At 44.1% G+C, this 27,460-nt stretch overlaps 1 protein-coding gene across 3 annotated transcripts in view; it reads left to right on the top strand.

Moving 5' to 3' along the window:
* Nucleotides 1–27,460, top strand: part of RNF123 (ring finger protein 123) — a 1,600,675-nt gene that overhangs the window by 411,763 nt on the left and 1,161,452 nt on the right. For all 3 annotated transcript variants that reach the window (XM_078661207.1, XM_078661208.1, XM_078661206.1), the window contains exon 16: nucleotides 19,105–19,222. In XM_078661207.1, coding sequence (XP_078517333.1) covers nucleotides 19,105–19,222 — 118 coding nt within the window. The remainder of the gene's footprint in view (nucleotides 1–19,104; nucleotides 19,223–27,460) is intronic.

Raw genomic sequence — 27,460 nt, 5'->3', positions numbered from 1 at the left:
GATACCCGTGAAACAAGCTGGATGCTTGCCCTGGCCGGCTCCTGCCGTGAGGCTGCGTGGCGGTGCTCAGCGTGTGTGCAGGTTCACTGCTAGCTCGATTCCATCATGGCGCTGCTGCACTCTTCTGGCGGGTGCAGTAACAGAATGGTGATGGTTCCATCCTAATTATGTACGCTCGCGTGTAAAGACACAACCACACTCACGGGGAGACTCTTGAACTCGCCTTTATTTGCCACAGTTTGCTTGAATAGCTTAAGGAGTTTCAAGAGATTGTGATTCAAGTCCCATTTCGCCGTGGTGTTCCTGACGCGTTTCGAAGGCTCCCGCCTTCTCTTCAGAGGAAAGGGCGAATTCATGATGGGAATGCAGGTACCAGCCCTGTTTATGACCATGGCACGCCCCTGGATGGGCAGTCCAAATGTCCCAGTACCTGATGGGACTGGTAGTCCTGTAATGTCTTGGCGTCCCATCTGTGGACAAAAGCGGACGAGTGGTCTCCCCTCGCCAACCAGGCGACATCACGGTAATGGAGTAGGAGACGGAAGGATACCCGTCAAACTAACAAGCTGGATGCTTGCCCTGGCCGAATCCTGCCGTGAGGCTGCGTGGCGGTGCTCAGCGTGTGTGCAGGTTCACTGCTAGCTCGATTCCATCATGGCGCTGCTGCACTCTTCTGGCGGGTGCAGTAACAGCATGGTGATGGTTCCATCCTAATTATGTACGCTCGCGTGTAAAGACACAACCACACTCACGGGGAGACTCTTGAACTCGCCTTTATTTGCCACAGTTTGCTTGAATAGCTTAAGGAGTTTCAAGAGATTGTGATTCAAGTCCCATTTCGCCGTGGTGTTCCTGACGCATTTCGAAGGCTCCCGCCTTCTCCTCATATATATATATGTGTGTGTGTGTGTGTGTGTGTATACGGGTGTGTGTGTATGTGTGTTTTAATAAAGCTTAAAGTGATGTTATAGTTATATGTGGAAATACGGTAAAAGGGAACGTTTAAAAACCCTCCAGAGACCTCACAAGTTACAGTTTACGGAGCCAACTGTAACTTGTCATCAGTTATGTCATTGAACATGTCATGAGTGATGTAAAATCTTAGCTCATAAGCAGTGAATGGAGACGCACAAGTTGTAGTTTTTTCATGAAACTATATCCGTTGAATGTCAAAAAGACTTTCTCCAAATGTTAGTTTTTACCTTATTCCATACCTGCGTATAAATTCACTTTAAGCTTTGGTTTTACTATCTTTTAATATAGCTATATAGCACCCCTCTTTAATTATACATTTCTAATTTCGGTTCTCAGTATCGAGATAGCAGGGTAGTAGTTTTCATCCTCTCCACTTTCTGCCTGCAGACTTCTTTTATGACGTAGCTTGAAGAAACTGGACTTTGTCTGAAATAATACATGAAGAATTGGGGCTAGTATAAAAAAATTACCAATCTATTGACAATGACACATGGAATGAAACCTGCCTCCCATTGCTCCTGAATTATACCTTTATATGTATTCCACTCTGCTTATGCAAAACACTCCATCTCATAGATGTCAATAAAATTTCACTTTGATCTGTGGCCAAGATTTCATGAAACATTAAATTATGTTCAGACCACATTAGTATATGCTTTGGATGACAATTGTGTGATTTGTAGGACATGATAAGTTATTGTAAATGCTTTTTTGCAGAACTGACACCCGCGAAGACTGAAACTTCATTGTTTCCTTAATTTGTTTTATAGTGTAATATACTTTTTTGAAAGAATTTAACCTTCCAAAGTCTGGGAGATGCAGTTCTAAAATGCACTTCTTTAAGTCACAGATTTCAAAATATAGTAACTAGCTTGTTTTTTGACGTGTAAGAGTCTTTGAATCACTTCTTTTTATGATGGATAACCACAGGATAGCCATCACACTGTATCTGGAAGATTTAAAATAGCAACAGTAGGGGGCATTGTGTGACTCCACATGGACTTATTCTACCCCAGAAGTGGCGAACAGAGCAGCATATAAGCGCAACCACTGCATAATGATTTCAGTGTCTTTCTTTCTGCACCTTTTATACGTGAATCCGGAGCTTGTGCCCACTTTTTTTCTTCACATTTTGCTCAAAACCCAGTGTCCTAGGGAACATATTCCCATAAAACTACAGGGCTGAAGGTTTTTCAGGACTGCTGTAAGCACATGTCTGTGTCAGACCCTCATAAGGTATGTTTCTGCTGTTTGGATTTGGGACACGACTCCAAGTCGTGTGGAGAGTGTGCCCCCATGAATCCGAAGGCGATCTAGGAGAGTGAAGCAAAGCTGTACACTGCCGAACAAAACTGCACACGTCCCACTCAGTCAAGGGTGCAGACCCACTCTAGCTTGCTGGGCTTTCCTTTTGTAATTGTCCAAGTCTTCTGTTAAGTTGAAGAGTAAGAACTAAAAGGCTGAGTGGGATTAGTCCAGTTCTGCCACCCTGACAAAGAAGTTTCCACGACTTCTTGGTCTTGCTCCCGGTCGCATGCCAAGGGGCCAATTCCGTATCTGATCTTGATACACCCTATGTTGTCCATCCAGGTCTTTGGTGATGTTGCATCACATTGAGGCTCTTAAGAAGGTCCTGATGCGTATCTTAAGCACCCTTCCAGCTCTCTCTGGTGCTCCTTCAGGTCCTACGGATCTGCAGATGTTTCCATTCCGGTTACCACCAGCAGATTTGTCCTCTGCGCTTTATGAGCCCCCTGAACTCATCTTGGGTTTCAGCCTGTCTACGGTACAGACGCCTTCTCTGGCTCCAAAATCTGTGCCTGTCTCTTCAACGATGTTTCCAGCTCTGGCGCCAGAAGAGGATGCCTTACCCATAGTTGTGTCTAGCTCCAAGTCTAATTCATTCAGGCCTCAACCAAAGTAGTGTTTTCAGAATCTGCCTTGACGCATCAGTCTACGTACAATTTGATTCAGACAGGAACAAGCCTCTGCTGTAGAGCCTCCAACTTCACCCCCATGGCCACCGTACCCCCCTCCCACCAAATGCTCCAGCAACCTTTTGGTTCTGGTGAGAGTCAAACAGCCTTTGATGGAGATCTTGTTGTTTGTTTAATCTCTCGCCCAGCAAAGACTTGCAGTTGGCACCAGTAAGGTTTATTTGTCGACCTTTCTGCCTTTGTTCGTTTGCCGGATCAACTGTCCTTGTCCAAATCACCTGTTGTGATGTTTATAAAAGGTTTGTCACACTAGTTTCTCCCCAAATCCTTTGTGATGCCACAGTGGGATAACTGTTTAGTTCTCACTCTTCTGATATGCAGTCTGTTCAAGCTAATGCACTGTTGCCCACTACATCTTCAGTCTCTGAAGACTAGAAGACGTATTTTTTGTCATGATTAAAATGTCAGCTCTTTGTATGATTGAACTCCAAGATCTCTCTGTGCAGTTGCATTACACAACCTTTGTCCCAGATAAACTGGTGTTGAAGACGAGGGCAGCCTTTATGCCAAAAGTTTTGACTTCTTTTCACTTTGGGCAATCAATCACACTTCCAACTTTCTTTGCTCAGTGTCGCCAGCTCAAAAGAGGAGACTCCATTTACTGAACCCCAAGAGATCCTTGAGCTTTTACATCAATCACATCAAGGAGTGGACAATCAGTTTTTTGTGGGGGTCCTTGGAGCATAGAAGGTGCAAGGCATTTCAGAAAGAGACTTTGTTATGGTAGATGGTCCTCTGTTTAAGATCTGCTAAGCAGTGGACAAGAAGCCACCCCCAGAAGGACTGGGGGCCCATTCCACATGGGCCTAGGCTGCTACCATTGCTTTGACATGCGGAGAGTCTGTCCATGACATCTGTCAGGCCTCCAAATGGTCATCCGTGCACACGTTCACAAAGCACTTCGGTCTTGCCAGTCGAGACCAACAGAAAGAATATTTCACCTGTTCAATCCTGCAGTATTTCTTTATGTGGGCTTTTCCACAGACCCCCCCCCCCACCTTGGCAGGTACGGCTTTTGGTGTCCGCTCTTAAGGTGCGGTATCTGTGGCCAGAACTGTCCATCAGAAGAACAATTGGCTGGAGAAGCGGTAATGTTCCTTCTGATGGATACTGTATCGAATTGCTGATTTCTCATTGCCATTCCACTTCCCTCTTGATTTGATTTTAGGAGTTATATAGCGCTCGAAAGCCCGGAGGCATCTTGGCGCTGAGGCAGACTTAAGATGCGAGGTAAATACTAATTATTGGTGTGAGAACAGCCAGGTTTTAACTTGCTTCCAAAAACTCAGGAAGTCAGAACATTGTTTAATGGGTAAAGGTAGTGGGTTCCAAAATGTGGCTGCCTTCAAAGAGAATCTCTGGCCACCCCAAGCCATGAGCTTTGCTCTGGGGGTGGATATTAACTTTGCTTCCGAGGATCTGAGCTTTCTGCTTGGAGAGTACCAGGCTAACTTACTGCGAAAATACCTGGGTCCAGAGTTACGCAGTGCCTTAAAAGTTATACATAAAGTCTTAAACTCTAGACTTTTGCTATAGGTAGCCAGTGTAAGTTAATCAAAGTTTGACCTGCTGACTTATATTTGGGAATTCCGGCAAGAAGTCTAGATGCCGCGTTTTGTAAGTCTGTAATTTCTGTAGAGCCTTATTGCAGGTACCAATAAACAGCACATTTCCATAGTCCAGCTTGGTCAAGATAAAGGAGGTGACAACCAATCTTTGAAATTCATTGGGGATCAAAGATCTGATTTTCTTTATCAGTTTTAGTGTTCAAAATACTGGCGAAGATAGAGCTTTTACTTGATAATCAAAATGGAGCTTCTAATCTAAATTGACTCCCAAGTTTCTTTCTTTTATTGCTGGTGTAGGCAAGGGTCCCCTTTTCTGGGACCACCCGCTAGGTGACCAAACAGATCTATCATTTCTGACAAAGTAGCACCTCTGTTTTACCAGAGTTTAGCTTTAGGCTCTTTAGAGTCTTTGGGGATATACACCACAATGTGTGTGTCATCAGCATAAGACACTACCAAAAACCCCAAGGATTGTATCAATTTAACCAGGGGGACAACATACAAGTTGAAAATGTTGGGGCTTAATGAGGAGACCTGCGGCACCCCACATGGCAAACTAAATTGCTCAGATGTACAGTTGCCTAATGAAACTTGGTTTCTTCTGTTTGTTAAGAAGTCTTGCAATAGGGTTAAGGCAACTCCTCTAATTCTCATATCCCTTAACCGGTTAATCAAAATTGTGTGGTTAACCTTGTCAAATGCCGCCGAGAGATCAAGAAATATCAGGACGGCTTGATCACCTTTATCCAAGGGCCATCTGATCTCTTCGGAGGCGGCATGCATGCAGTTTCTGTGCTATGCGCCTTTCTGAAACTGTATTGTGAAGGATCCAGCAGATTATTATGATCAATACAGGCCATCAGCTCGATGTGTAGTGCCTTTTCAAGTATTTTGGCTGGGAAAGAAAGCCTGGAGATGGGTCTATAACTACTGGGTTCCAGGGGGTCCAGGTTACTGTTTTTCAGTATGGGGAGAATAGATGCCATCTTCCATTCAGTGGAAATGTGTCCTGTGTTAAGCACTTTATTAAGAATTTGCGTGAATTTTTCCTCGAACATCTTAGGAGCTAAATGTATGATTTTGGGGGGGGACAGGGGTCTAGTCGAGATCCTGATTTACAAGCTATAATGAGATATTCTTCCCCTAGCATGGTCAGATCATAAGGGTATATTCCTTATGGTTTTGATTAAAGGAATCGAAAACCTCTATGACTTTATCTTGAAAGAAGCTGACCAGGGTGTCACATAAAGTTTTATTCTATGTACTGGCCTCTTTTGTTGTCATTTTTGATAATTTTGTTATCGTCTTAAAAAGTTCTTTGGCTGAATTTTTAGCCAACAAAATCTTTTCGTGAAGTATTTGATTTTCTCCCTGTGTATCGGAGATTTATATTTAGCAATGTCTTTATTATAGATCACTCTGTCTGCAGAATCATATTTGGATCTCTAGTTTCACTCCAGTCTCCTATAAGTTTGTTTCTGTGATCTTAAGGTCTCGAGAGCCAGTGTTCAGATGGGGTGCTGCTCCGGTGTTTCTGCTTTTTTTCCAGTGCTAGGAGGTCCATGGCCTCCTTTATCCAAATAGTGTATTTACAGGCAGTTATCTCCGCATCGTCATCCACTATATTCATTGTGGGACGTGTTTCTAACAGGGTTCTGTTGAGGTTATGTGAATTGATCTTGCTGCATGATCTGAACTCTTGAGGATCCCTGATGCTGACGCTCTGGCCACTTTTTATGACTGTGGAGGGCTAATAGAAAAGAATATAGCCGTATGGTTTGACCATGCTAGGGGAAGAATATTTGTGACTGCTAGGGAGAGACTATTTGATAAAATCCCATCCAGTGTATGGCCCTCGGAGTGGATGGGGGCTGGGTGAAAATGTTCTTCTGTGGAATTGTCTCTTCTCCACACTAAAAGTCTCTCAATTTAGGAATCTGCACACTTGTTCCTCTCGTTATTGTTTGGCTCTGCCTCCAAGAGTGCGGACAGAGCCAAGCTAGAAACTTACCTCTGCATGTAGAGAAAGGTCTTATATAATGCAGCTCTGTTCATCACTTGGGTGCCCTAACGTCAACACAGAGCCCGACGACTTCACCAACCGGCACATGGGAGCAATGTTGACTTAATTCTTCTCTATCCAGTTTGGTGCCTGGATTATTCTAAAGTTGAGGAATCTTTGGTTAGATAGGGCAACCACCAAACAGAGTGTTACTAAAGATAAGTAACTTTATGACACAGTATTTTGATAATATTTTTGCACTACAACAAAATGTTTGTATCCATTTTTTTTAAACAAAAAAGGGATATCACGGTTGTTCCCATTAAGTATTCTGCGATTGATTGCATGGCCTAACAGTCTTGACTATCTGTGTAAATTAAAATGCATTAACGTACTTTTAAAACAGTGTTATGCTTTTTATTTTTCTGTGTGTTTTTGAATCAATAAATGCACATAAATCCATTTCCTTACCTAAATTGTCACCTATTCCCCCAGCTCTTGATGCATTAAGAAGTCCTAACCTTTTGCCGTTCTTTTGCTCTCTATTATTTTTACATGCTGTAGGTTTCCAAACTTCGTTTAGATTTTATTTTCTATTCTTACAATGTTTTTCAAGGCCATTTCAAAGAGACTGTTTCATTGTTATTAAGGTCCATGGTGTGCTTTGTAAGGTTTGTCAGATGTACTGAAATCATTCTATGATAAAAAATAAAGTACAGTCCTTAGAGAGGGCGATTTGGGACAGCCCTCTAAGCTGGTGCTTTCTTTCACTATCAATCACATTTTGGAATATCCCACAGAATAGCCATTCAGTGATTTGTGTTTCATGCACCAGAATTTATTATATTTTGCTGTTTAGCTCATTTAGGAGGGAGAGGTGTGGCGCCGCGGCCAGGGCGACTGACGCTGGAATCTGGGGATCAGGGTTCGATCCCCGGCTCCGGTGGCAGGTTAGCCCAGCACCATGCGACTCTGGGCAATAGCTTGCTTAATCTTCCCGACGGCCCCCAGCGCCTAGAGACCCTTACGGGTGATTGTGCGCTTTACAAATGTGGATTATTATTTACTTGGAGTGCTCATTGAGCTGAGTTAGTATGAACAGTCATTTCCATGGTACAATGGCACGAGGGGCTGTTGTATGTGATGCAGGTTGCAGGGCGACAGTAATGCCGCCCCAACAAAGGAAGGGGAGCTTGTAGCATCATTTATAGCATCATGTATTCTGCCTGGTGGTTGAGTAGCATCTGGGGAGCTTTCTGGGGCTCGGCACCACCAAATGCTATTACTTTTACTGCATTTCTTTCTGACAGATTTTGTACACACACACATAATTTCTGGGGATGCTTATGCACTCTAGGATTTGGAAGTAAGATGATTTATTAGAAGATGTAACTGAAATTGGCGAATATGATTATCAACATAAAATATCATGCCCTAATCTTCATATATATTCTGGTATTAAGATGGGTTCAAGTGGAGAAACCTCTTGAGAGAAGTCTTCATAACAAAATCTGCTCCAATATGGAGATTAACTAGATGCACTATCCATTATTCTCCCTTCCAGTTCAACCTGGTTTCCATCCTTCACCCCATGGTTTGGAGTTTTAGAGCAGGAGATTTAGAAGCAATCACACGTCGAGATTCTTGACCTATTGGATTCAAGCAGGATCTAGGAGTTCCACCTTTAAGCCAACAACTCCCTGATCCTGACTGTCTTACACTCTCCAGTTTAATTATAACACTCTCATCTGCAGTGTTCTGATGCACATAGTTCAAGTGGACTATTAGTGTTATCAGTTCATCTAACTTGACAGGGTAAAAAGATATTTTTTGCCGGGACAGCTTAACCATCATTAAACAACCACTAAAATGTTTCTTTACTAGGTATAATAACTGGGTCGGAGGGTCGATTGAATCAGTAACTTGCCTTGTTCCTATTCATAACAAAATTAGAACCTTTGCATTCTCTGATCTTACTCCCTTTCACTCAGGAACAACTGGATAGTTCACCAAACATCACTTAAACTTAATTTGTTTCTCTGAATGTTCTAATTAGGTTTTAGCTTCTTAACCATTATCAATTTTAGCCTTTTCTTATTTTTCCTTGAGCGGGAAACAATTCCTGGAGGAGAATTGGCTGATTCCAACAGTCTCTATTCATTGTGAGTCTTCAAACTTCTTTGTATTGGCTTGGTTGTTGGGGTGCTGCTCGCAGCTGTGTCACAGAAACCAAGTTTGAAGGCAGGATTCTTTCTTTCCGCCAGCCGCTGCTGCAAGGAGCGAGGAGAAGGAGGCTTTCACCTGTAAATCACCGGAAAGGCTGCTGTTACAGGGGACGGGACTGCGAGACCCAGGGTTCCGCGCAGGAGCATCGGAGCGCACCTGGAGTCTCTTCCCGCCCCCTGCTCCTCCCTGATTGCCCTGATTGCCTGGAGTGTTTAAAACAGCTCGCAGCCCCCGCTTCGCGGGAGCTGCTCGCAGCTGTGTCACAGAAACCAAGTTTGAAGGCAGGATTCTTTCTTTCCGCCAGCCGCTGCTGCAAGGAGCGAGGAGAAGGAGGCTTTCACCTGTAAATCACCGGAAAGGCTGCTGTTACAGGGGACGGGACTGCGAGACCCAGGGTTCCGCGCAGGAGCATCGGAGCGCACCTGGAGTCTCTTCCCGCCCCCTGCTCCTCCCTGATTGCCCTGATTGCCTGGAGTGTTTAAAACAGCTCGCAGCCCCCGCTTCGCGGGCGCTGCTCGCAGCTGTGTCACAGAAACCAAGTTTGAAGGCAGGATTCTTTCTTTCCGCCAGCCGCTGCTGCAAGGAGCGAGGAGAAGGAGGCTTTCACCTGTAAATCACCGGAAAGGCTGCTGTTACAGGGGACGGGACTGCGAGACCCAGGGTTCCGCGCAGGAGCATCGGAGCGCACCTGGAGTCTCTTCCCGCCCCCTACTCCTCCTACAAAAACGTGCAACAGACGTACAGCGGGACGCGTGTGCGGGACGCCGGACGAAGCCCGGACAAAGGGCGGACAGTCTTAGACAGTCCGAGACAGGCTGAGACTGGACTGGACGCATTACCCTGCCCCTGCCGAACCAGACCTACACGGTTGCAGTAAGACTATTATTCCTTGATACTGACGTTCAACTTCAAACACTTGTGTATCGTGTTATTGTGTGCCCTCTTGGTTTCTTAGTCCGCTAACGTCTAAGATTCATTATTAGTTCTAAATAAGAATGCCAAAAAAGAATTTAGCGGTTGGGGGTAACAGCATAGAAAATTATTTGGTACAAGTTGTGTCAAAGATTAATAACGATAGGAGACAATCCTTAGGTCTCAGTCATTCCCCTAATCTATCCCCCTTAAGCCCATCACCAGATTCACCGTGGATTGATATCCCTTCTCAGGCTGAGGGAAGTGTAATCTTAGATCCTGACACACTTGACAACGGGCCCTCAAACATGAGTATTAATATAACACAGGGACAAGACACAGTCACGGTTGATGTTTCAGACTCTCAGATAGTTGATCTTGAAGAAAATCAAACCGCACAAGAGAGTGAGCAGACAAATAATGACGCTGACCCTCCTGCTCAAGCCCCAGTTCCCCGAGCTGTTAGAAAGTGCAGAAAAACACAATTACTCCGAGGTGGAGTCTGCTCTGGGAGGAAGAGGGCCGCGTCACCAATGAGAAGTAGGGAAAAAGGTAGAAGGAAAATTGAAGACGATGAGAAGTCAAATGTGGATGACGAGCTTATATCAAGGATAGCAGACTTAATTGACACCAAATTTAAAGCCTTGATTAAACCAGTAGTGACCAAACTGGATAAGCTATCTGCAGATGTAAAAAAGCTAGGAGCAGATCAGAAGAAGATAATGGAAGAGGTGTCAACCATATCAGAAATAGTTACAAAATTGGATATACCTGTAAAAGAGGCCTTTGGTCTCCGACCAGATGAAGGTACAACTTCAAACATCATACAGGTAAATCAATTAGAACAGACCCCATCTACTGCGTCTAACTATCCACTGCCACGGGAGATCCATACCATACATCCTACTGAAATAACCCTACCAAGTGTAGAAGTAGATACACTACACTTTATTGAAGATGCGGCACCTTTAGTACTGGTATTAGCAAATGTTCCCCTACTAGCACCAGACCAATCTGAACCCCCCGCAGCACTAACAAGTAAAGCCCTGCACTGGCTATCGGGTAATATGCGGTTGGCCCAATGGGGGAAACAACAGCTAGCCAGAGATATCAAATCAGCCAGAAGGGTCCCATGGATAGGACAAAATCCAAAAAAATTTAAAGGTGACTGCATAATTATAAATTTTGTCAACTCTGCAGTCTTACCAAATATCCTTCCCAACATTCTACCCCCGCAACGAAGGAGTGGTACCATCATTCCTCTGACGTTGGAATTTTTTGGCAAAAAACAACGGAGCATGACATATCCTAAGCCTAATTACACCTACTCTAGGCCATTATGGCAAGAAACAACAAACGGTTGGGGCCTTGACGCTCCAATTAACAACTGGGGCTATAGTAGGAATAGATATGATCAACCACAACGTTCACACCACACAGATCATCAATACCCTAACCACCTCAATAACTGCTTTAATATTCCCATTTCCAATAGGTATGATGTTTTCTCTGCCGAGGGAGGGTTGGACGGGGTAGAATGACTACCTGATACACTATGCAACACTGCCCCCAACGAACACCTATCAAAAGATACTGGTTCGGGGAACGTTAATCAAGATTTAATATCGCTAGGCAGTATTGTTGCGGTATTGGGTGCTGAGAACCATCTAAATGATAATTCTGGCCCACATAATGATATAAATTTAGATCTCTTCCCAGCTCACACCATGGAAAATCCTGGGTCAGTTCAGGAATGTCATAGCATTGTTGTAATACCCATTAGCCCACTTGCACGCGAGAAAGTGGAGATAATACAATGTGTATCACAAAAGTGTAAGGAGGGGCTATTAATATTATTATCATGGAATATTGCTGGACTCCTTGACAAACTGAAAGACAAGGATTGGTTGTACTTTGTTAAAAAATATCCTATAATATGTCTCCAAGAAACTTGGGTAACAGGGAGAAATGTTCATATTGAAGGATATCAGAGCTTTATAATTCCGGCAACTCCATCTGCCAGTGGAAGAGCTAAAGGGGGTATGGCTATTTTTGTCAACTTGTCGCTCATATGTCATAAAACCGAACACTACTCTGGTAACAATAATATTCAGATTCTAGAATTTAAGAGGGGTCAAACCAATTTTGTATTGTTTAATTTTTATAATGCTGTGAATCAGTCTGGTGATTGTAACATAGAGTCCTTGCGTGATTTTCTAAGGGCAAATGATAGTTTACTGCCACGCCTTAAGATTCTAGTGGGTGACTTCAACACACATTTATGTGGGAACCCTAGCGTGAGACCTGTTGAACAAATGGGTTGTAACAGTATGGAAGGAATTCATTTTGAACACTCGCGGAGGGGTACTGGTTTAAATGATCTAATGAATGAAAACAACCTATTCACAGCAATGTCGACAGCACCTGATCAAACTGTATTCTTAACTCCTACCTTTAAAGGCCATGCTACAGGATCTTATATAGATCATATTCTTCTTTCAGCTGACTTTGTTGATATTATTGAGGATTTCTCGATCCTTTTGAGCATTTATAGCGACCATAATCCTTTATGCATTACAATGGGCACGAGTTTATTTGAAAAGCGCAACTCTCGGGAGGACCGTGGCCTCATAAAATGCATTAATGGCAAGCGTCGCCTAAAATGGTCAATGGTGGATTGTGATCGATTTTATACCTCTATTAATGTAGCCTGTAGTCATGAATTGATGGCATGTACATCTCCTGTATCAGCACCTTTGCAAATTTTGACATCTTTTAAGGAGATTGCCAAGAAGGTGGAGTCGTTTTTAACGATACCTATTAAGGGGAAAATCAATTCAAATAGTAACCCGAAATGGTTTGATAGTGATTGTTCGAAGGCCAGCCGCGAGCTTAAGAAAGCCTTAAAAACAAATCCAAGAGATCCAGTGACCATCAGGTGCCTGCGGGCTGAATATAAGAAGTCACTTGCAGCCCGCAAGCGAGCAGTCAAAATAAGCGTATGGGAGTCATTGTTAGACCCTGAGACACTAAAAAATAGCTCGAAGTTCTGGGAGATTATCAATAAACCAATTTTTGATTGTCCTAGTACCTCAAGTGTGGGAACTAATATCCCAGAGGAAGAATGGATAAACCATTTCAGTTCTATTTTTAAAAACAATGAGTCACAGGCAGAACATAGTCCAAATAAAAGTAGAGAAATTTCACCAAGCTTCTCAACTGATGAAATTGTAAAGGGAATCAAGGGTCTATCAAACAATAAGGCACCCGGACCTGATGGACTCCCGCCTGACCTCTTTAAATCATGTATAGCACTATGGGCGCCGGTCCTTACAGCAGTACTCAATGCTGCTGCGTTATGTGGTTGCCCACAATCATGGGGGGCATCTACAATTGTACCTATTTTCAAGAAAGGAGACCGTAGCAGCCCTGCCTGCTATAGACCAATATCACTAATAAACTCCGTGGCAAAAGTTGTTGGAGGAGTTATTTTAAACAGATTGGTCAGATGGTCAGAGGAAAGTAATATAATATCTCCAATCCAGTACGGATTTAGGCCTGGACACTCCACTATTTCCCAATGTCTAAATTTGTACCTTATCATCGGGAAGTATACTAAGGCTCGAAGAGGTACGATTCACATGGCGTTCATGGACCTCTCCTCGGCTTTCGATTGCGTGAGTCGGGAGAGGCTCTGGGGCGCCATGGGAAAAATGGGCGTGGATAAAAACCTAGTTAATTTTTTAGAAGACATGCACTCTGACACTAAAGCCAACGTCAGATACACCCAGGACCTAAAAGTGACCAAAGATTTTGGAGTGTACCGGGGTGTCCGACAAGGGTGCATCTTGGCCCCGTTCCTTTTTAACCTCTACATTAATGATTTGGAAGAGCACCTTTTAAGTACTAATACAGATTATCCGTATATTGGCCGAAAAGGTCTGCCGGTCCTACTATATGCGGACGACGCAGTCCTTTTATCCAGAACGGCCAACGGACTTCAAATCCTATTAGATTTCTTTTACTCTTTCATGAAGTCAAGAGATTTAAGTATTAACAATAACAAATCTTATATAATGAAGGTTGGCCAAGGCTTTAAAAAATCAAATCGTTTAAACGTAGCTGGAGTAGAAATCCCTGTAACCCACATATTCTCCTACCTTGGGGTCCTCTTCGATAGTCAACTAAACTGGGGACCCGTGATCCAAAAAAAAAGGGGAGATGTTACTAGGGTTAATGCGGCTATATTAGATTTCTCCAGAAAAATGGGAAATAGCCCAGTTGCCGCTCTACTCCAACTATATAAGGCCAAAAGTGTTACCACAGTATGTTATGGCAGTGAATTATGGGGATACGTTCCCCTGGATGCACTACAGATAGTTGAAAATAACTTTTAAAAAAAGATTTTAAGGGTTCCTAGAGGTACAGCAAATTTTATTGTGCATGAAGAACTGGGGGTTCCGTATGTATGTGACAAAATTGCAGTGAATCCCCTGATATGTTGGATGAATTGTTGGTTAAACGACAATATTCCACTCACCAAGCAAATTTTAAGAGAAGCACTTACATGGGACAACAGGAAGGAGGTTCCCTGGCTAAAGTACTTATATAAGTGCTTTACCGATCTGGGTCGTCCTGAACTTTTCTTATCTCCGGAATCCATTACCAAAATGGATCTTATCACGGTCAAGAAGGCCTTTATTGACTCCAGACAACAGGAAAGGGAATCATGTGAACTAAAAAAAGAAAGTGTACGTAATCATATACTAATCAAAAGCACTTTGCTCATGGAACCCTACCTGACATGGCAAATGTCTAGTTATGACCGTTTCCTATTGACAAGGTTCAGGTTTAACCTGTTTCATCTTTTGTTGGCTGTTCCTAGGGGATCTCATCGAGGCCAAGTGTTGCCGGCTTGCGGCTGCGACGAAAAGTCTCCGCAAGACCTGGCACACTTTTTGTTCTTTTGTCCTTTTTATATCATACCCAGGAAGCTTTATTTGAAACCCTGTCTGAAAAAATTGCATTTTGCACAATTTCGTCCTGCACAATATTTTCTTCAGCTGTTAAACTGTGAATACACTTTGTTTATATGTAGCTTTTTAAAATTGGCAGTCAAATTCAGAAACAGTATGGAAGGGTAATAATACGGATACTTGAATTGTTATTTATATTGCTCGTTAAAGAAATTCTATTTTTTAATTGCTCATGTGATCTTAACTACAATTGAATTGAATTGAACTTTCTCCTTTTAATGAATATGTGTTCTATTAATTGTAATGTAATGTAAATACTTTTATGGTTGTCAATTCGAACAACCGAATAAAGTTTGTTGACTTGACTTGACTTGGCTTGGTTGGACTCACATTCTACTTCTTCTGTTGTCCAAGAGAAATACGTTCCTGCTTCTAGACCTTCACACTTCTACTTGAGATTAGTCAGCCAGACCAACTTGCTTTCACCGTTTCAGTTCCTTTTTTTTTTAAATTTTTTTTTTATTAACAGCACATAGTGAAGCTCAGAAAAGAAAAAGCAGTATACCATCAAGATTTATACATAAAACTTATACAGAAAGGCATATAATACGGAAAAATAAATAAAAACAGAAAAATATATAGATAAGTTCATAGAGTATAAGAAGAAACACATTCCCCACAAAAAAAAAAAAAAAAAAAAAAAAAAAAATTCTTTTATTAGATAAAGTTCCCCCAAATTTTCTGAAAGTTCAGCATAGCCCTGGTACCCCTAATATGGGCTAATCCGGCTTCCATATTGTGGATTTCATTAACCAAAGACCACCACTGCATAATCTGCGGTGGCTGTGACGAAATCATCTATAAAAAAAAAAAAAAGGATTTGGAAGTAAACATGACAAAAGCGCAAATATTGGTCAGAAAATTATACACAGGTTATATAAAATGTGAAAGAAACGCTATTTAAACTTGCTGTAAAATGTTGATAACCAAAAAAAAGATTTGTGCGGACTAGAACATTTAATCATATCCTACATTTTGATTTTCGTAATGCAGAGGTACATCAAGTGGGTATGAGAGGGCAACAGACTGAAGAAAGGTCAATATTTTCTTTTAAAAGCCTTTTTAGGTCAAACCTACTAGACAGCTAAACTGTCTTATTCCAAAAGACCTATTGTGGCCTTACCAAGAACATGAAGGGGTTTTCAGCCCCTCCATTGCTTACCATTAGTAAGCATTTGCTCATTTCTTATTCAGTGGTTTGCCTTGTCTATTGTGATGGCCCCTCCCCTGAGGCATATCCTCTACTTTTGTGTCCTTTCAACTGCTCACGTTTAGGGAGCTACTTTTGTCTTTTTGCTTACTCGCTCCACAAGAGAGCATGTGTTTTCCAGCTATATTCCTCATATTCTTCTTTCTCCCCCCGCTCCATGTTGCTCTCCCCCATCTGTATGCTTTTCTGCCCCCTACGCTGCTGTCACATTTCTTTTTGCTTAACCACTTCTTGAGTGCATGTGTTTTCTGGCTCTCTTCCTTGTGCTCTTCTCTCCGCCCTCCTACTCAGTGGTTCTCTTTCTTGTTCATGTGTTTCTCTCCCCGCACTGCTTTCTCAGGTCTGTGTGCTTGTCTTACCCACCCTTCGTGTTGCTCTCTCTCACCTGTGTCCTTCTGCTGTGTTCCCTGTTGTACTTCTCTCTCACTGCCCTCCGTGTTCTGCTTTTCTTCTTCCTACCACCATGCGCTCTTCTACTACTCTGATTCCTGCAACACATACTGCTTTTTTCGCTCAATTGGTGCTTTTACATTAATTTGTTTTCAACTTACTCGTTCAAGTGGTGGCAGCCATCTTGGATTGGTAAATCAAAATTGAAGCAGCTGTCCGCTGTGTCTTTCTGTTGGTGTGCATTAGGGTTAGGACTCATGTTCTGTGACGGGCACCTCAGTGGAATGATATATTAATCTTAAAAGGGGCTTATATCCCGCCCCCTTGCTTTTCATGTGTTCTAGTGCTTGCCACTTACTTTTCCTCCATTTCTATTGGCTGTAGCATACTATTTCCTGTTCATCTGGTGTGTTTCTCTTATCAGTTTTCCAACGCACAAATACTGTTCTCATCTGCTTGGTGGGACGTTTTTTTAGGTTAAGGTGTCTAAGATCTGCAAGTATTGCTTGTTAACTACTTCCACACTACCTCTGCAGTGCTGCCCAATTACTGAAGGGATCAATCGCTGCCTATACCAAATGTGTCTGGGTCAGTTTCACACTCCAATCTAGCACGCACTCGGTACAAAGCAGGGACCTCCTTGCAGGCTCCCGTGTTACTTGTGCTCTCTCTGTTGCCCCGGGGCCAAAGCAGGCATCCACATCCATATTCCTTTGCGGTGCAGAATCCCCTGTGTGCTGAAGGATTCCCCAAGACCTGCACAACATTAAGTCTACTGTGCCATCCCACTGAAGGAAATTGGTTTACATCACATTTTCGGATGATGCTTGTTTTTAACAGAACTCCATTCTCTACAAGAAGGCAGTCTGACTCCCTGTCCCTTTCTTGAATGTCTCTCACATACGGGCTACCTGCCGTTCCTTTCACAGACCTAAAGCTCCTCATAACTCAGCTCCACCTCTGACATTCGGGGACTATAAATCTTTCCCAGGGGTGGTGATAGACGCAGGCCGTTGAGAGATCGTTTAGAACCAAATGAGCCGCAGCAAGCCCCTGGCACCACTCTGCCACTACTTATTCTCCCCAAATTAACTTTCTCTGACGTGGATCAGCGCCGAACTTCCTTCGGCCTTCCCTGTGCGTTATTTGCTTAATGTTCTATTCCTGGAAGTTTACATAGCCTTGATGTCAACACAAACACTTGAACAGACTTTCAGTAACTTGTATTGCACAACTATTCATCAAGCTACAACTCATAACAAAGAATCACATAGGCGAAACCTAATGAATTTACCAGTGCTTCCTCCATTCATTGTTTCTCAGCGTCCAACAGTGCTTTTCCCCAAGCCGACAGAAGGTGGCGCTAGAGCTCCAGCTTTTGCAAAGCAGATTTTAGGCCAACTGGGAAGGTGCTGGAAGCTATGGTTATTGATGGTTCTCGAATGTCTTTTGGAGCCAGGTGGGTTTTGTGATAGGTGAAGGCGGTTATGTGCTCGGTGTAGAGCTACTCACCGGATGATGTCCAGAGCGATTTTTATGGATCCACTGTGTTTTACCACAGTGCATATCCATAATGCACTGCATACCTCTGCCTCCTATATTGTAAAATACATACATTATGTTTACTATCACACACAACTTGTGTTAACTGGTGCACAGGGATAGGGAGAATGCTGCTTGCTTGGGCAACCTAAAGAGGGAACAATAGGGCATGTGTATTTATTTTCGCCAAGTAGTGTCCCGTTTGTGTTCGGTCAGCACAATCTGACAGATTGTAAGTTTTTCAGAGATCACACCAGGGGTGAGGTGTTCAATAAAACAGTCTCTGTGCTGGGGCAGTTCCATTAGGCAATAGTCTCTAGTTACAATTCAGAACCCACAGAGCTTTCAACCTGATCCGTGTCAGGCAAGAGTGGCGGGAATTCTGGTACTTGTAAATAGGACAGCTTGTGCGAGGGGAGAGGAGTTGGCCTAACGGCTAGGGCGCTTGACTTCGGACCTGGGGATCTGGGTTCGAGTCTCGGTAACGACGCCAAAAAACCCCTGTGATTCTGGGCGAATCACTTAATCTCCCCGTGCCTAAAAAAAAAAAAAATGAAAGTGTGTCCTCATGTAACGTAACTGGTGCTATGTAAAGCGCTCTGATAACTGATTCGGTTCGGTTCTAGTTCGCGCTATATAAAACTCTGCAAAAAAAAAAAGTATTTATCCATACTTTGTAGAATGAGTTCACAACCTAGACAAATGTCCTTAAAAGTAGTCAGAATGGTAGTTAGAAGTACCGTTACACACTGAGCCAAAATATGCTACAAAAAGCTGCATGTTAGCTGGCAAATAATCCTTTAGTGTTTGAACCATGAATATACAGCTGCTACATTAGTTGACGGTATAGCATTCATAGCAAGTTCCTTCCCCAGTATGTTATTCTGACTATTAACAACCACCCACACAAAACAAGTATTATTAAGTAATTAAACAGTACCTTGTACGAGTACTGCAGCATTAATCCATGTATCAGCATGCTGAATTTGTAATTCTTTTTTATTCTGGGTGCTAATGTGATTTACGTTAAGCAATTTAGTGCTGAATCCACTTTCCTATAACTCCATTTGATACATACGTTAATAAAGACAACGGGTCTAGCTTTACATTGCTAACATATGCAGACCTAGACATGCACAAATTCTGTTTTCATGCATTAGCACATTCAAGGCACATCTCTTTACAAATGCTTGTTTATGAGTGAAGTCAGTCTCTCCTGGACTGTGGTACCTTAACACTTGGACAGATTTGATGTGCTCCGATCCGTGGTATTCTTCTACATCAAAAGCCCCCTGCGAGTGGAGGAGGCAGGGCTCCAGGAACTTATTCCAACCACGTGGTGGCCACACCGATTTAACAAAGAGGTACAAGTTATAGATCCTGTGATGCCTTCTGTGAGGATAAGTGACCACTTTCCTTGGTCTAAGATCGCTAGTGTGCAACTGTGAGCTCATAAAAGTTAAAAGCTTGTAAGACCGTGTGCATTTTCTTGTCGCTTGATTTTTGTGAGCATCAACCAGTGGTTCATAGGAGCATCTAAAGAAAGCTCTCAACATGTGGAGGTGAGAGAGGGCGATTGATTGGTTATGGAATATTGCTGATTTTGAAGGTTGACGTAGTCTTAGAGATTCAGATCATGTCTAGCTTCTGTCAAATTACTTGGGTAGTGTTGCCTAACGTTTTAAAACATGTTTGTTGGTTCTGCCAACAGTGATAGGAGGTGCAACCACCGAAATATAGTTCTTTACTAAATTACTTAGCATACATATATTATTGTAAATTTTGGCCATTTCATTTTTTACATACTCTGGGTTGGTTCAGTGCATAGGACACAGATGCCACCTGCTTATTGGAATGCGTGCCTGCTCCTGGATTCGAAAATGTTATTAGGCCTCTTATTTTTACAGTAATGACAACTAGGACAGTTGAGGCCAAGGAATGCATGGTTCTGTCTTACCCCAAAAGGCTTTTTATAAACAAAATATACGATTCCCTTGTTATTAGTCAGTAAACTTAAAAATAAAAGTCAACTTTTCTTAATGCAGGCTTTAGCTTAAATTTTATACGCAAACAATAAAGTAGAGTTTTACATTATTTGCTTACAAAGGCATTAAAACATACAACAAATGGTGTGTAAATAAAAGAGGCCTACTTGTGTGCCAATCTGGTAACCGTATCAGAGTTAAAGTATCATGTAAACCATTAAGGAAAATGGTCAGCATAAAAAAAAAATCACATTATTAAAAGGTGAACAAAGACCTGGTCTGCTTGCCCTAGCATGCCACCACCCCTTTTATGGCCACCAATAGGAGTGTGTTTCAAATTGTGACCTGCCTCATTAATATTCATGAGGTAGGTTGGATTACGTCCCACTCTGAATTGGAATTTCAAACCTATTATTACATAGGTCGGTTAATACAACTCTTTACTGGTAGCAAAAGTACCAGTTGCAAAGGTACTGGTTGCAAGTTGCAACCAGTTATTCATATATCTGCCCTTTAGTTCCTTTTCAACCAATGCATGTAGTCTTGGGATAATGATCTACACACAGCTTGGGACCAGTGATGCCTACATCTTCCTGAGATTTGAATGAATGCATTGCTTGATGCCAACAATGATACACTACTAAGGGCCATTGATAAATGTGCTGCCTGGGGCCATTGATGAGTATGTTGCCTTTAGACCATAAGGCAATACGATGTCTTTGACTGTTGAAGCATAAGCCTCAGGCAGCAAAGGATGAATATATGATGTCTGAGCCTTTTGACACATTTACTGTCTTATACCATTGTTGCATATGCTGTCTGGGACTCCTATTGGAAGACATTGTTCTTATCGGAATTTTGGAGCACACATGGCTTGTTCAACGATGAATGTACGTTTTAAAGCCTTTGATAATGAACCATCTGTGACCACTGGTGGGTATAGTGCCTGGAATCAGTGATGCTTATTGTCCCCTAGCTCACCCATAAGTATACTCTAGTACCTCTGATGCACAAAGAGCATGGGGCAAAAGATGCATATAACACCTGAAAAGGTTGATCCTTCTACTGCCTTGGGGGGAAGGGAAATGTTGCATACTTTGCATGGGGCCCATAGTGCGTGGGTTCTTCGAGCCTATTGATTAATATGTTCACTAGGACCATTGATCTGTGTACCACCCAGAACAATTGATGCATAATGCCTTTGTGAAAAGTTTTGTTTTCTTTCTAGTTGCCAAAGTGTTAATATTTTCATGTCACGTACACATAGATGTTCAATCACTTGCACAATTAAGAAGGGTAGACCAAATGAGTGACGTATACACCGATGCACATGATATTCAGTAGGATGTAATGGGTATAAATATGAAAGTATCATTTTCTGTATCGATAAGCAAATAACATGTAAAAGACAAAATTATTTTGCTTGTTCCAAGACTCCCTGGAACTACCTGAAGAAGAGCTACATTGTTAATACTCACAAATTATAGCAGGATTGATTTCTGTATCTAAACCACCACATGCTACATCTCCCTGCATAGAGATTGACTGAGAAGTTTTTATGTTCTGCCAAATTTGGTCGTCGTTATTCTGACTGCTTGCTGGCCTTTCAAAGTTCGTATAGTCTTGCTATTGGTATAAGTTCATCACCCGGTGTGAAGATAGGTAGGTGAACTTTCTACAGGCTAAGCTATGTGCTGTTCTTTTGTTTTATCCTCGCAGCAATGCTTTGCTGTAGGCACTGTTGAAAGATACTTATTAGCCCGTTCTACCTTCCATTTTTGCGTGATCAGCCCTGGTTATTCAAGTAACCCATTGTAATGTATTTCTTTAAAGGTCTCTCTTATTTGTTACCCCCTACTCTCTTTATTATGCCGCTATGGGAATTTAATTTGAATCTTATCCTTCTCACTTGTACATCTTTTGATCCTGTGCAAAGTGGCACTCTGAGACTTTTGACTCTAAAGACTGTATGACTTCACATCTGTGCTCCGCATCAGTAAGTTGCAAGCATTATCTGTTCACCTTTTTTTACTGGCAAGCTAGTGCTTTGGACTTGGGCAGCCATTCCTTCTTCTGCAGGTGCAGTTTCCTTTTCATGTGTGACAGTCTATAATGCTCCCAATGTTCTCTTTTCTGCCACATCTCGCTAAGGAGAAGAGGATGCACCAGTTCAATCCTATGCATGCCATTATTTTCTAATTTTGATAGTACTAAGGAGCGTCAGGTGGACAATCAAAGCTTTGTTGATTTTGTAGGTTTGAAGAAAGAGAAAGCAAACCAAAGCCTGACCTTCAAGGTTGGTTGTCCTATGCATCAAGCTGTCCTATGCTTTTAGCCAAGAAGGATCCCCCTGAAGGCCTTCTTGCACATTCCACCATGACAAAGGTGACTACTAGGGCTTTAGCAACAGGTGTTTCTTGTTGAACATCTGTGAAGTGTCTATGTAGGCGTCTCCACGTAATTATTATTTTTTTTTTTAATGTCTTTATTAGGTGTTCCTCCATGTCAACAGATTACATACAATAATCAGCAGCAGTCTATCACCTCAGCCAAGGTTGAACACGATTTTAGATCAATACAAATCAGGATTCGGACCACAGGACTGGACCGAGGAGGAGACTCTTGTTCCGGATTCCTACACAGTTTTATGAACTTTCCCACAACATAACTAACTTTCCACCCTCCACCCCTACCCCCGAAACCCCACCCCATCCCTACCGTCCCCCTCACCCCCCGCAGGGATCCCCACGACTGTCTCTGGTGCCTTTCATTGGGCCTCGACATTGAATGTTGTTCCAGTTATCGGAAGATGAATCCGAAGGCAAATAAAGAACACGAGGCCAAGCTTTTCATGGTACGGGCAAAAAAGGAGAAGAGATCAAAATCAAAGTCGTCGGCCTCGCATACCTCAAAGTTGAGGAAACAAGAAAAAGGGAAGGCATGGATCTCGACGTCTATCTTTAAAGGGTAGGGCTTTGAAGTATGTTTCTCCAGCTCCGCGACATCATACTAAGGATGTCGTCTCGCTGACGCCAAGGGGTTCTCCGGTGCACAGGGTTTCTCCGGCGCCCAGGTATACTCCAGAGCCCAGGGAGTCTTCTCCTGTTCCTGTGGCGTTGTCTGTACCGGATCCGACGTCCCCGGTGCTGCAGCCTCAGCCTTCCACGCTGCCTCAATTGGAATAAAAATCGGTTCCTTATATACCTTTTCCAGGGTCGGATCCGTCGCAATTTCTCAATGAGATGTTTACCATGTTTGCCAAGGCATCCTACCCTACCGGTGCGCCGTCTGGCCCCGTGGGTCCGCTTGCCTTTAGTTTGGGCATTCCTCAGCAATATGCCCAGACACCCTTCGTGCCCTTTATGCCGAGGGAGCCGTCATGGCAGTTTCCAGCTCCAAGGTTTTCGACGCTGATGCCACAGTCTCTGAAGCCATCTGGTGTTGGGCCATCATCTTCTCAACTTTGAGCAGCACTGTTGCCCTTTTTCTGAGGGTCCTCCTTCGACGACCGCGCCGATGTCTCTGCTGCTGCACCTGGCGCCACCGATCCCGAAAATGCATTCAAGGAGAGAAGCCTAAAGGCTGCTTGAGGAAGCGGAATACCAGAAGGATGAGATGGAAGAGGGAGAAATCAACGACTCCATTGATGAACTCGAGGGGCTTCGGGAGGCCAGTGGTTTAGACACTTTCCCGGAGTGGGAGCTTTCATTGCCAAAGGCCTTACCTTCGCAGGATGTTGCACCATACCATGCTGTCATCGGGAAGGCTGCTGAACGTTTGTTCCTTTAACTGCCCATAGCTGAGATCAGGCCAAATATTCTTACTGAGGTGTTGCATTCACCATCTTCTGTTGTAGAACCTCTATTGCCTTTTAATGAGGCTTTAACTGAGCTGATTCTGGAGGTGTGACAGAAAACCTTATCTGTCCCTGCTGTTTCAAAGGCTGTGGCAAGAAGGTATAAGCCTGCTCCTGCTGATCCTGCCTTTCTTACTGCTCATCCTTCGCAAGAAAGCTTGGTGGTACAGGCATTTTGTTCTAAGCAATCGGCTGGATCATTTCCCACATTTCCGGGGGACAGGGACTCCAAGAAATTGGAGCAGTCTGCCAAGAAGGTTTTCTCCTCTGCAAGTATGGCGTTAGAGTCTAATGCCACGTGCTTGTTGGGGAGGTATTTCCATGCCTAATTGGACTCGGCTAAACAGTTGGCTCCTAAGTTACCAGCGAATGACGTGGTTCATTTTTGGACTTTTGGCAGACATGCAGGCTGCAGCCCGTCAGGTAATCCAGTCGGGTCTGGATACTGCTGATTCAGTAGCCAGGGTGATGGGTTTCTCCGTGGCTACCAGGAGGCATGCCTGGCTCAGGTTTTGTGTAGCCTACTCTTCTTGATCTGCCGTTTGATGGGTCCAGACTCTTTGGTGCAAAGATGGATTCCGCTCTACAGCATTTCAAAGACAGTAGAGCTACTGCGAAATCCTTAGGTCTGCAGCCCCAACCTTAGGGGTTATGAATATAGGAGGTGCCGAAGTTTTGGGAAGCCGGCCTTCTTTCGAGGCCGTCAGCAGCAGCAGAACCCTCTGTACAGATTTTACAGAGGAAAGGGTAGAAGTCCTCTGCGGGGTGACTCGGCAACTCTCCTCCTCTTCTTTCTCTCCTGTTCCCACCGCTGGTACCAAGGGAAAGCAGCTCTAGATCTCCCATCTTGGAGCATGTTGGTCCTCTTGGGGGTCGGGTGTCCCATTTTCTGCTAGATTGGAAATCTATTACAACAGACCTTTGGGTTTTGGATCTTGTGGAAAATGGTTACTCCTTACCCTTCCAAGAGTTTCCACCTCCGTACCCTCCGCGTCAGGGCTGGTGTCCAGAGGACCATTTGCTGATCCTGCAGCAGGAGGTTCTTGCTTTACTACAGAAAGGTGCGATTCAGGTGGCTCAGGAGTAGGAAAGGGGTCAGGGATGCTACTCCCGTTATTTGCTGATCCCGAATAAGGACGGCAGGTCAAGGCCAATCCTAGACCTCAGGGTCTTGAATTTTTACCTCAAGCAGGAAAAGTTCAAGATGTTCACTCTAGCTCAGGTTCTTCTGGCGCTGCAACAAGAAGACTGGATGGTGTCGATCGATTTGCCGGATGCGTATTTTCCCATTCCCATCCTGAAGGTGCATCGGAAGTATCTGCGTTTTACAGTAGGGTCTCAGCACTACCAGTTTGTGGTCCTCCCATTCGGCCTTACTTCCGCGCCTCGGGTCTACACAAAGGTGATGGCGGTGGTGGCATCTCATCCAAAAAGGTCGGGGATTCCTGTGTTTCCCTATCTGGAAGACTGGCTGTCAAAGCAAAGTCAAAAAGAGCTATTGATGGACAGAATGCAGAACAATGTCATACATTCACCCCAGTACAGAGACCTGGGCCTACATCCATTGTTTTTTTTCTCACCATGCCATTCCAGTTTGGACCCAGCCATATGCAATTCAGTCTTAAGGTTTAAATTTTTTTTATTGTTGCAGTAGAAGGATTGCAAGGCAAAGAATCTGCATACGGTAGAGCGTCAACATTCCGCTCTGGCCGCCAAATACGCAACATTTTTGGTGTCATGAGACAGAGTGCCCCTCAATAGAACTCTTGCATTCAAACAAGCAACATGGAAAAAGGAAAACATTGAAAAGCCCCCCCCCCCCCCATAGGTCCATTAAGCAGCAGGCCTCCACCCCTTCCCCTCCAACACCCACCTCCTGGTCTCCCCCACCCCCTCCCCAGTGGCCCCACCGTCCCCCGAGTGGGAACCGGGCAGTAGAGTACACCTTTACAATATTTACAATCAGGGCATCTCCACATTCAGACTATCTCACATCAGGTCCCACGGGCCCCGAGGCATGACTTCTCACTCTAGGCCGTGGTAGTGCCTCCATTTAGCCCACACCCTCCGAAATTTTTTGGGACAGCCCCGGGCTTTGTAGGTCACCCTCTCCGCCGCCATGTACAAGTCCAGCCCTCTTCTCCACTCCTCCAAGTCTGGTTTTTCAGGTGCCCCCCAGCGCCGCGCGATGTCTCGCTTTGCCACCACCAGTGCTAACACCAAAAAGATACATAGGGGACGGGGTAGGTCTATTTCTGTGGTCATACCCAGTAGCGTCAATCTAGGGTCTCGTGGTAAGTGCACCCCCAGTACCTCCCCCAGTTCCAGGAGCACATCCCCCCAGTATTCCTGAATGACTGCACAGCCCCAAATTATATGGAAAAAATCAGCAGTCTGGTGGCTGCATCTAAGGCAAGTGGTATCTGGTATTCTGCCCATCCTAAACAGTCTCACCCTGTCGAAATATGACCTGTGTAACACTTTAAACTGAATAAGACGTAGCCTCGACTTGATGGCCAACTCCCGTGGGTGCATGAGGGCCAGCTCCCAGTCTAGATCTTCCATGGAACCCACATCCGCCTCCCATTTAACGCGCAAGCACTGTAAATCCCCCAGCATATTGTTGGTCAGGGTTTTGTACGTGAGGGACACTGCTCCCCTCCCTATCTGTTCCTGCAACAGTCTACCCTCAAGCGGAGCATATTCTGGGATATCTGAGAGCGAAATGTGTTGTGCCCTCCATGCGTGTTGCAGTTGGATGTATTTGAAGTACTGGGTGTTGAGGAGGCCAAAATCGTCTTGGAGAGCCTGGAAAGTCTTTAGTTCCCCTCTCGCAATCACGTCTCCCACTGTGGAGATTCCTATGTCGTCCCATCTCCTGAAGCCTTTCAGCTTATGGAGCTCCCCCAGCCACCTACAGCACCACAGTGGCGTCTGTTTAGTAGGCCGTTTGTCCCACCCCGTCCTCCTGGATGCTCTATTCCAAGCTGTGATCGTAATCCTGGTGGCCGGGAGGAAGTGTCGTCCCACCTTCTCCCCGTAGAGATAGTGCAAGATGGTTTTGCCTGACCATTGAGACCTTTCCAAGGCGTACGTGGGGTGATCAGCTGCAGCGTGCAACCATTCATTGATCGGGGCGAGGTGTTCCGCCCAGTAGTACGCCTCGAGGTTGGGGAGCGATATTCCCCCACTATACTGATGGCGTTGCAGGGTGGCAAGCGCCACTCTAGGCTGCTTCCCCAGCCACAAGAAGGCTCGCAGGTCGGCGTGGATTCTATTCAGGGTGTTATTTGGTAAAGGATAGTATTCATTCTGAAGCGCATAAAGAAACTTAGGGAGGATGACCATTTTATAGAGCGCCGCACGACCCAGCATTGTGAGCGGGAGCTGTCTCCAGCCATCCATCTCCGCTGTTGCTTCCAGCATTAAGCGGGTTAAGTTAGTAGTGAAGGAACGCGTCCGGTCTAACGTTATAAAGATTCCTAGATATTTGAAACCTTCCGTGGTGTGTATCAATAGTTCTGGTAGGCAGTCTCCCCGTTCCTTACCCTGCGGATCATATAGGATCGACTTGTGCCAATTTATCGTGTGTCCTGCTCGCGCCCCAAAGTCGCCGAGTTCCCCAAACAGCGCTGGGATGGTCGTGTCTGGGTCAGTCACGAACAGCAGCACGTCGTCAGCATAAAGTGATATTTTTTCCTGCGTGTCCGCCGAGTCACCCCAGGTAAAGCCTCGGATTGCCTGATTTCGTCTAATCCTGA

Source organism: Lissotriton helveticus, chromosome 9 (genome assembly GCF_964261635.1).
Source record: "Lissotriton helveticus chromosome 9, aLisHel1.1, whole genome shotgun sequence".
NCBI classification, from domain to species: Eukaryota; Metazoa; Chordata; class Amphibia; order Caudata; family Salamandridae; genus Lissotriton; species Lissotriton helveticus.
Note: the sequence above shows the minus strand (reverse complement) of the source record. Positions and strands in the feature narration are given on the sequence as shown.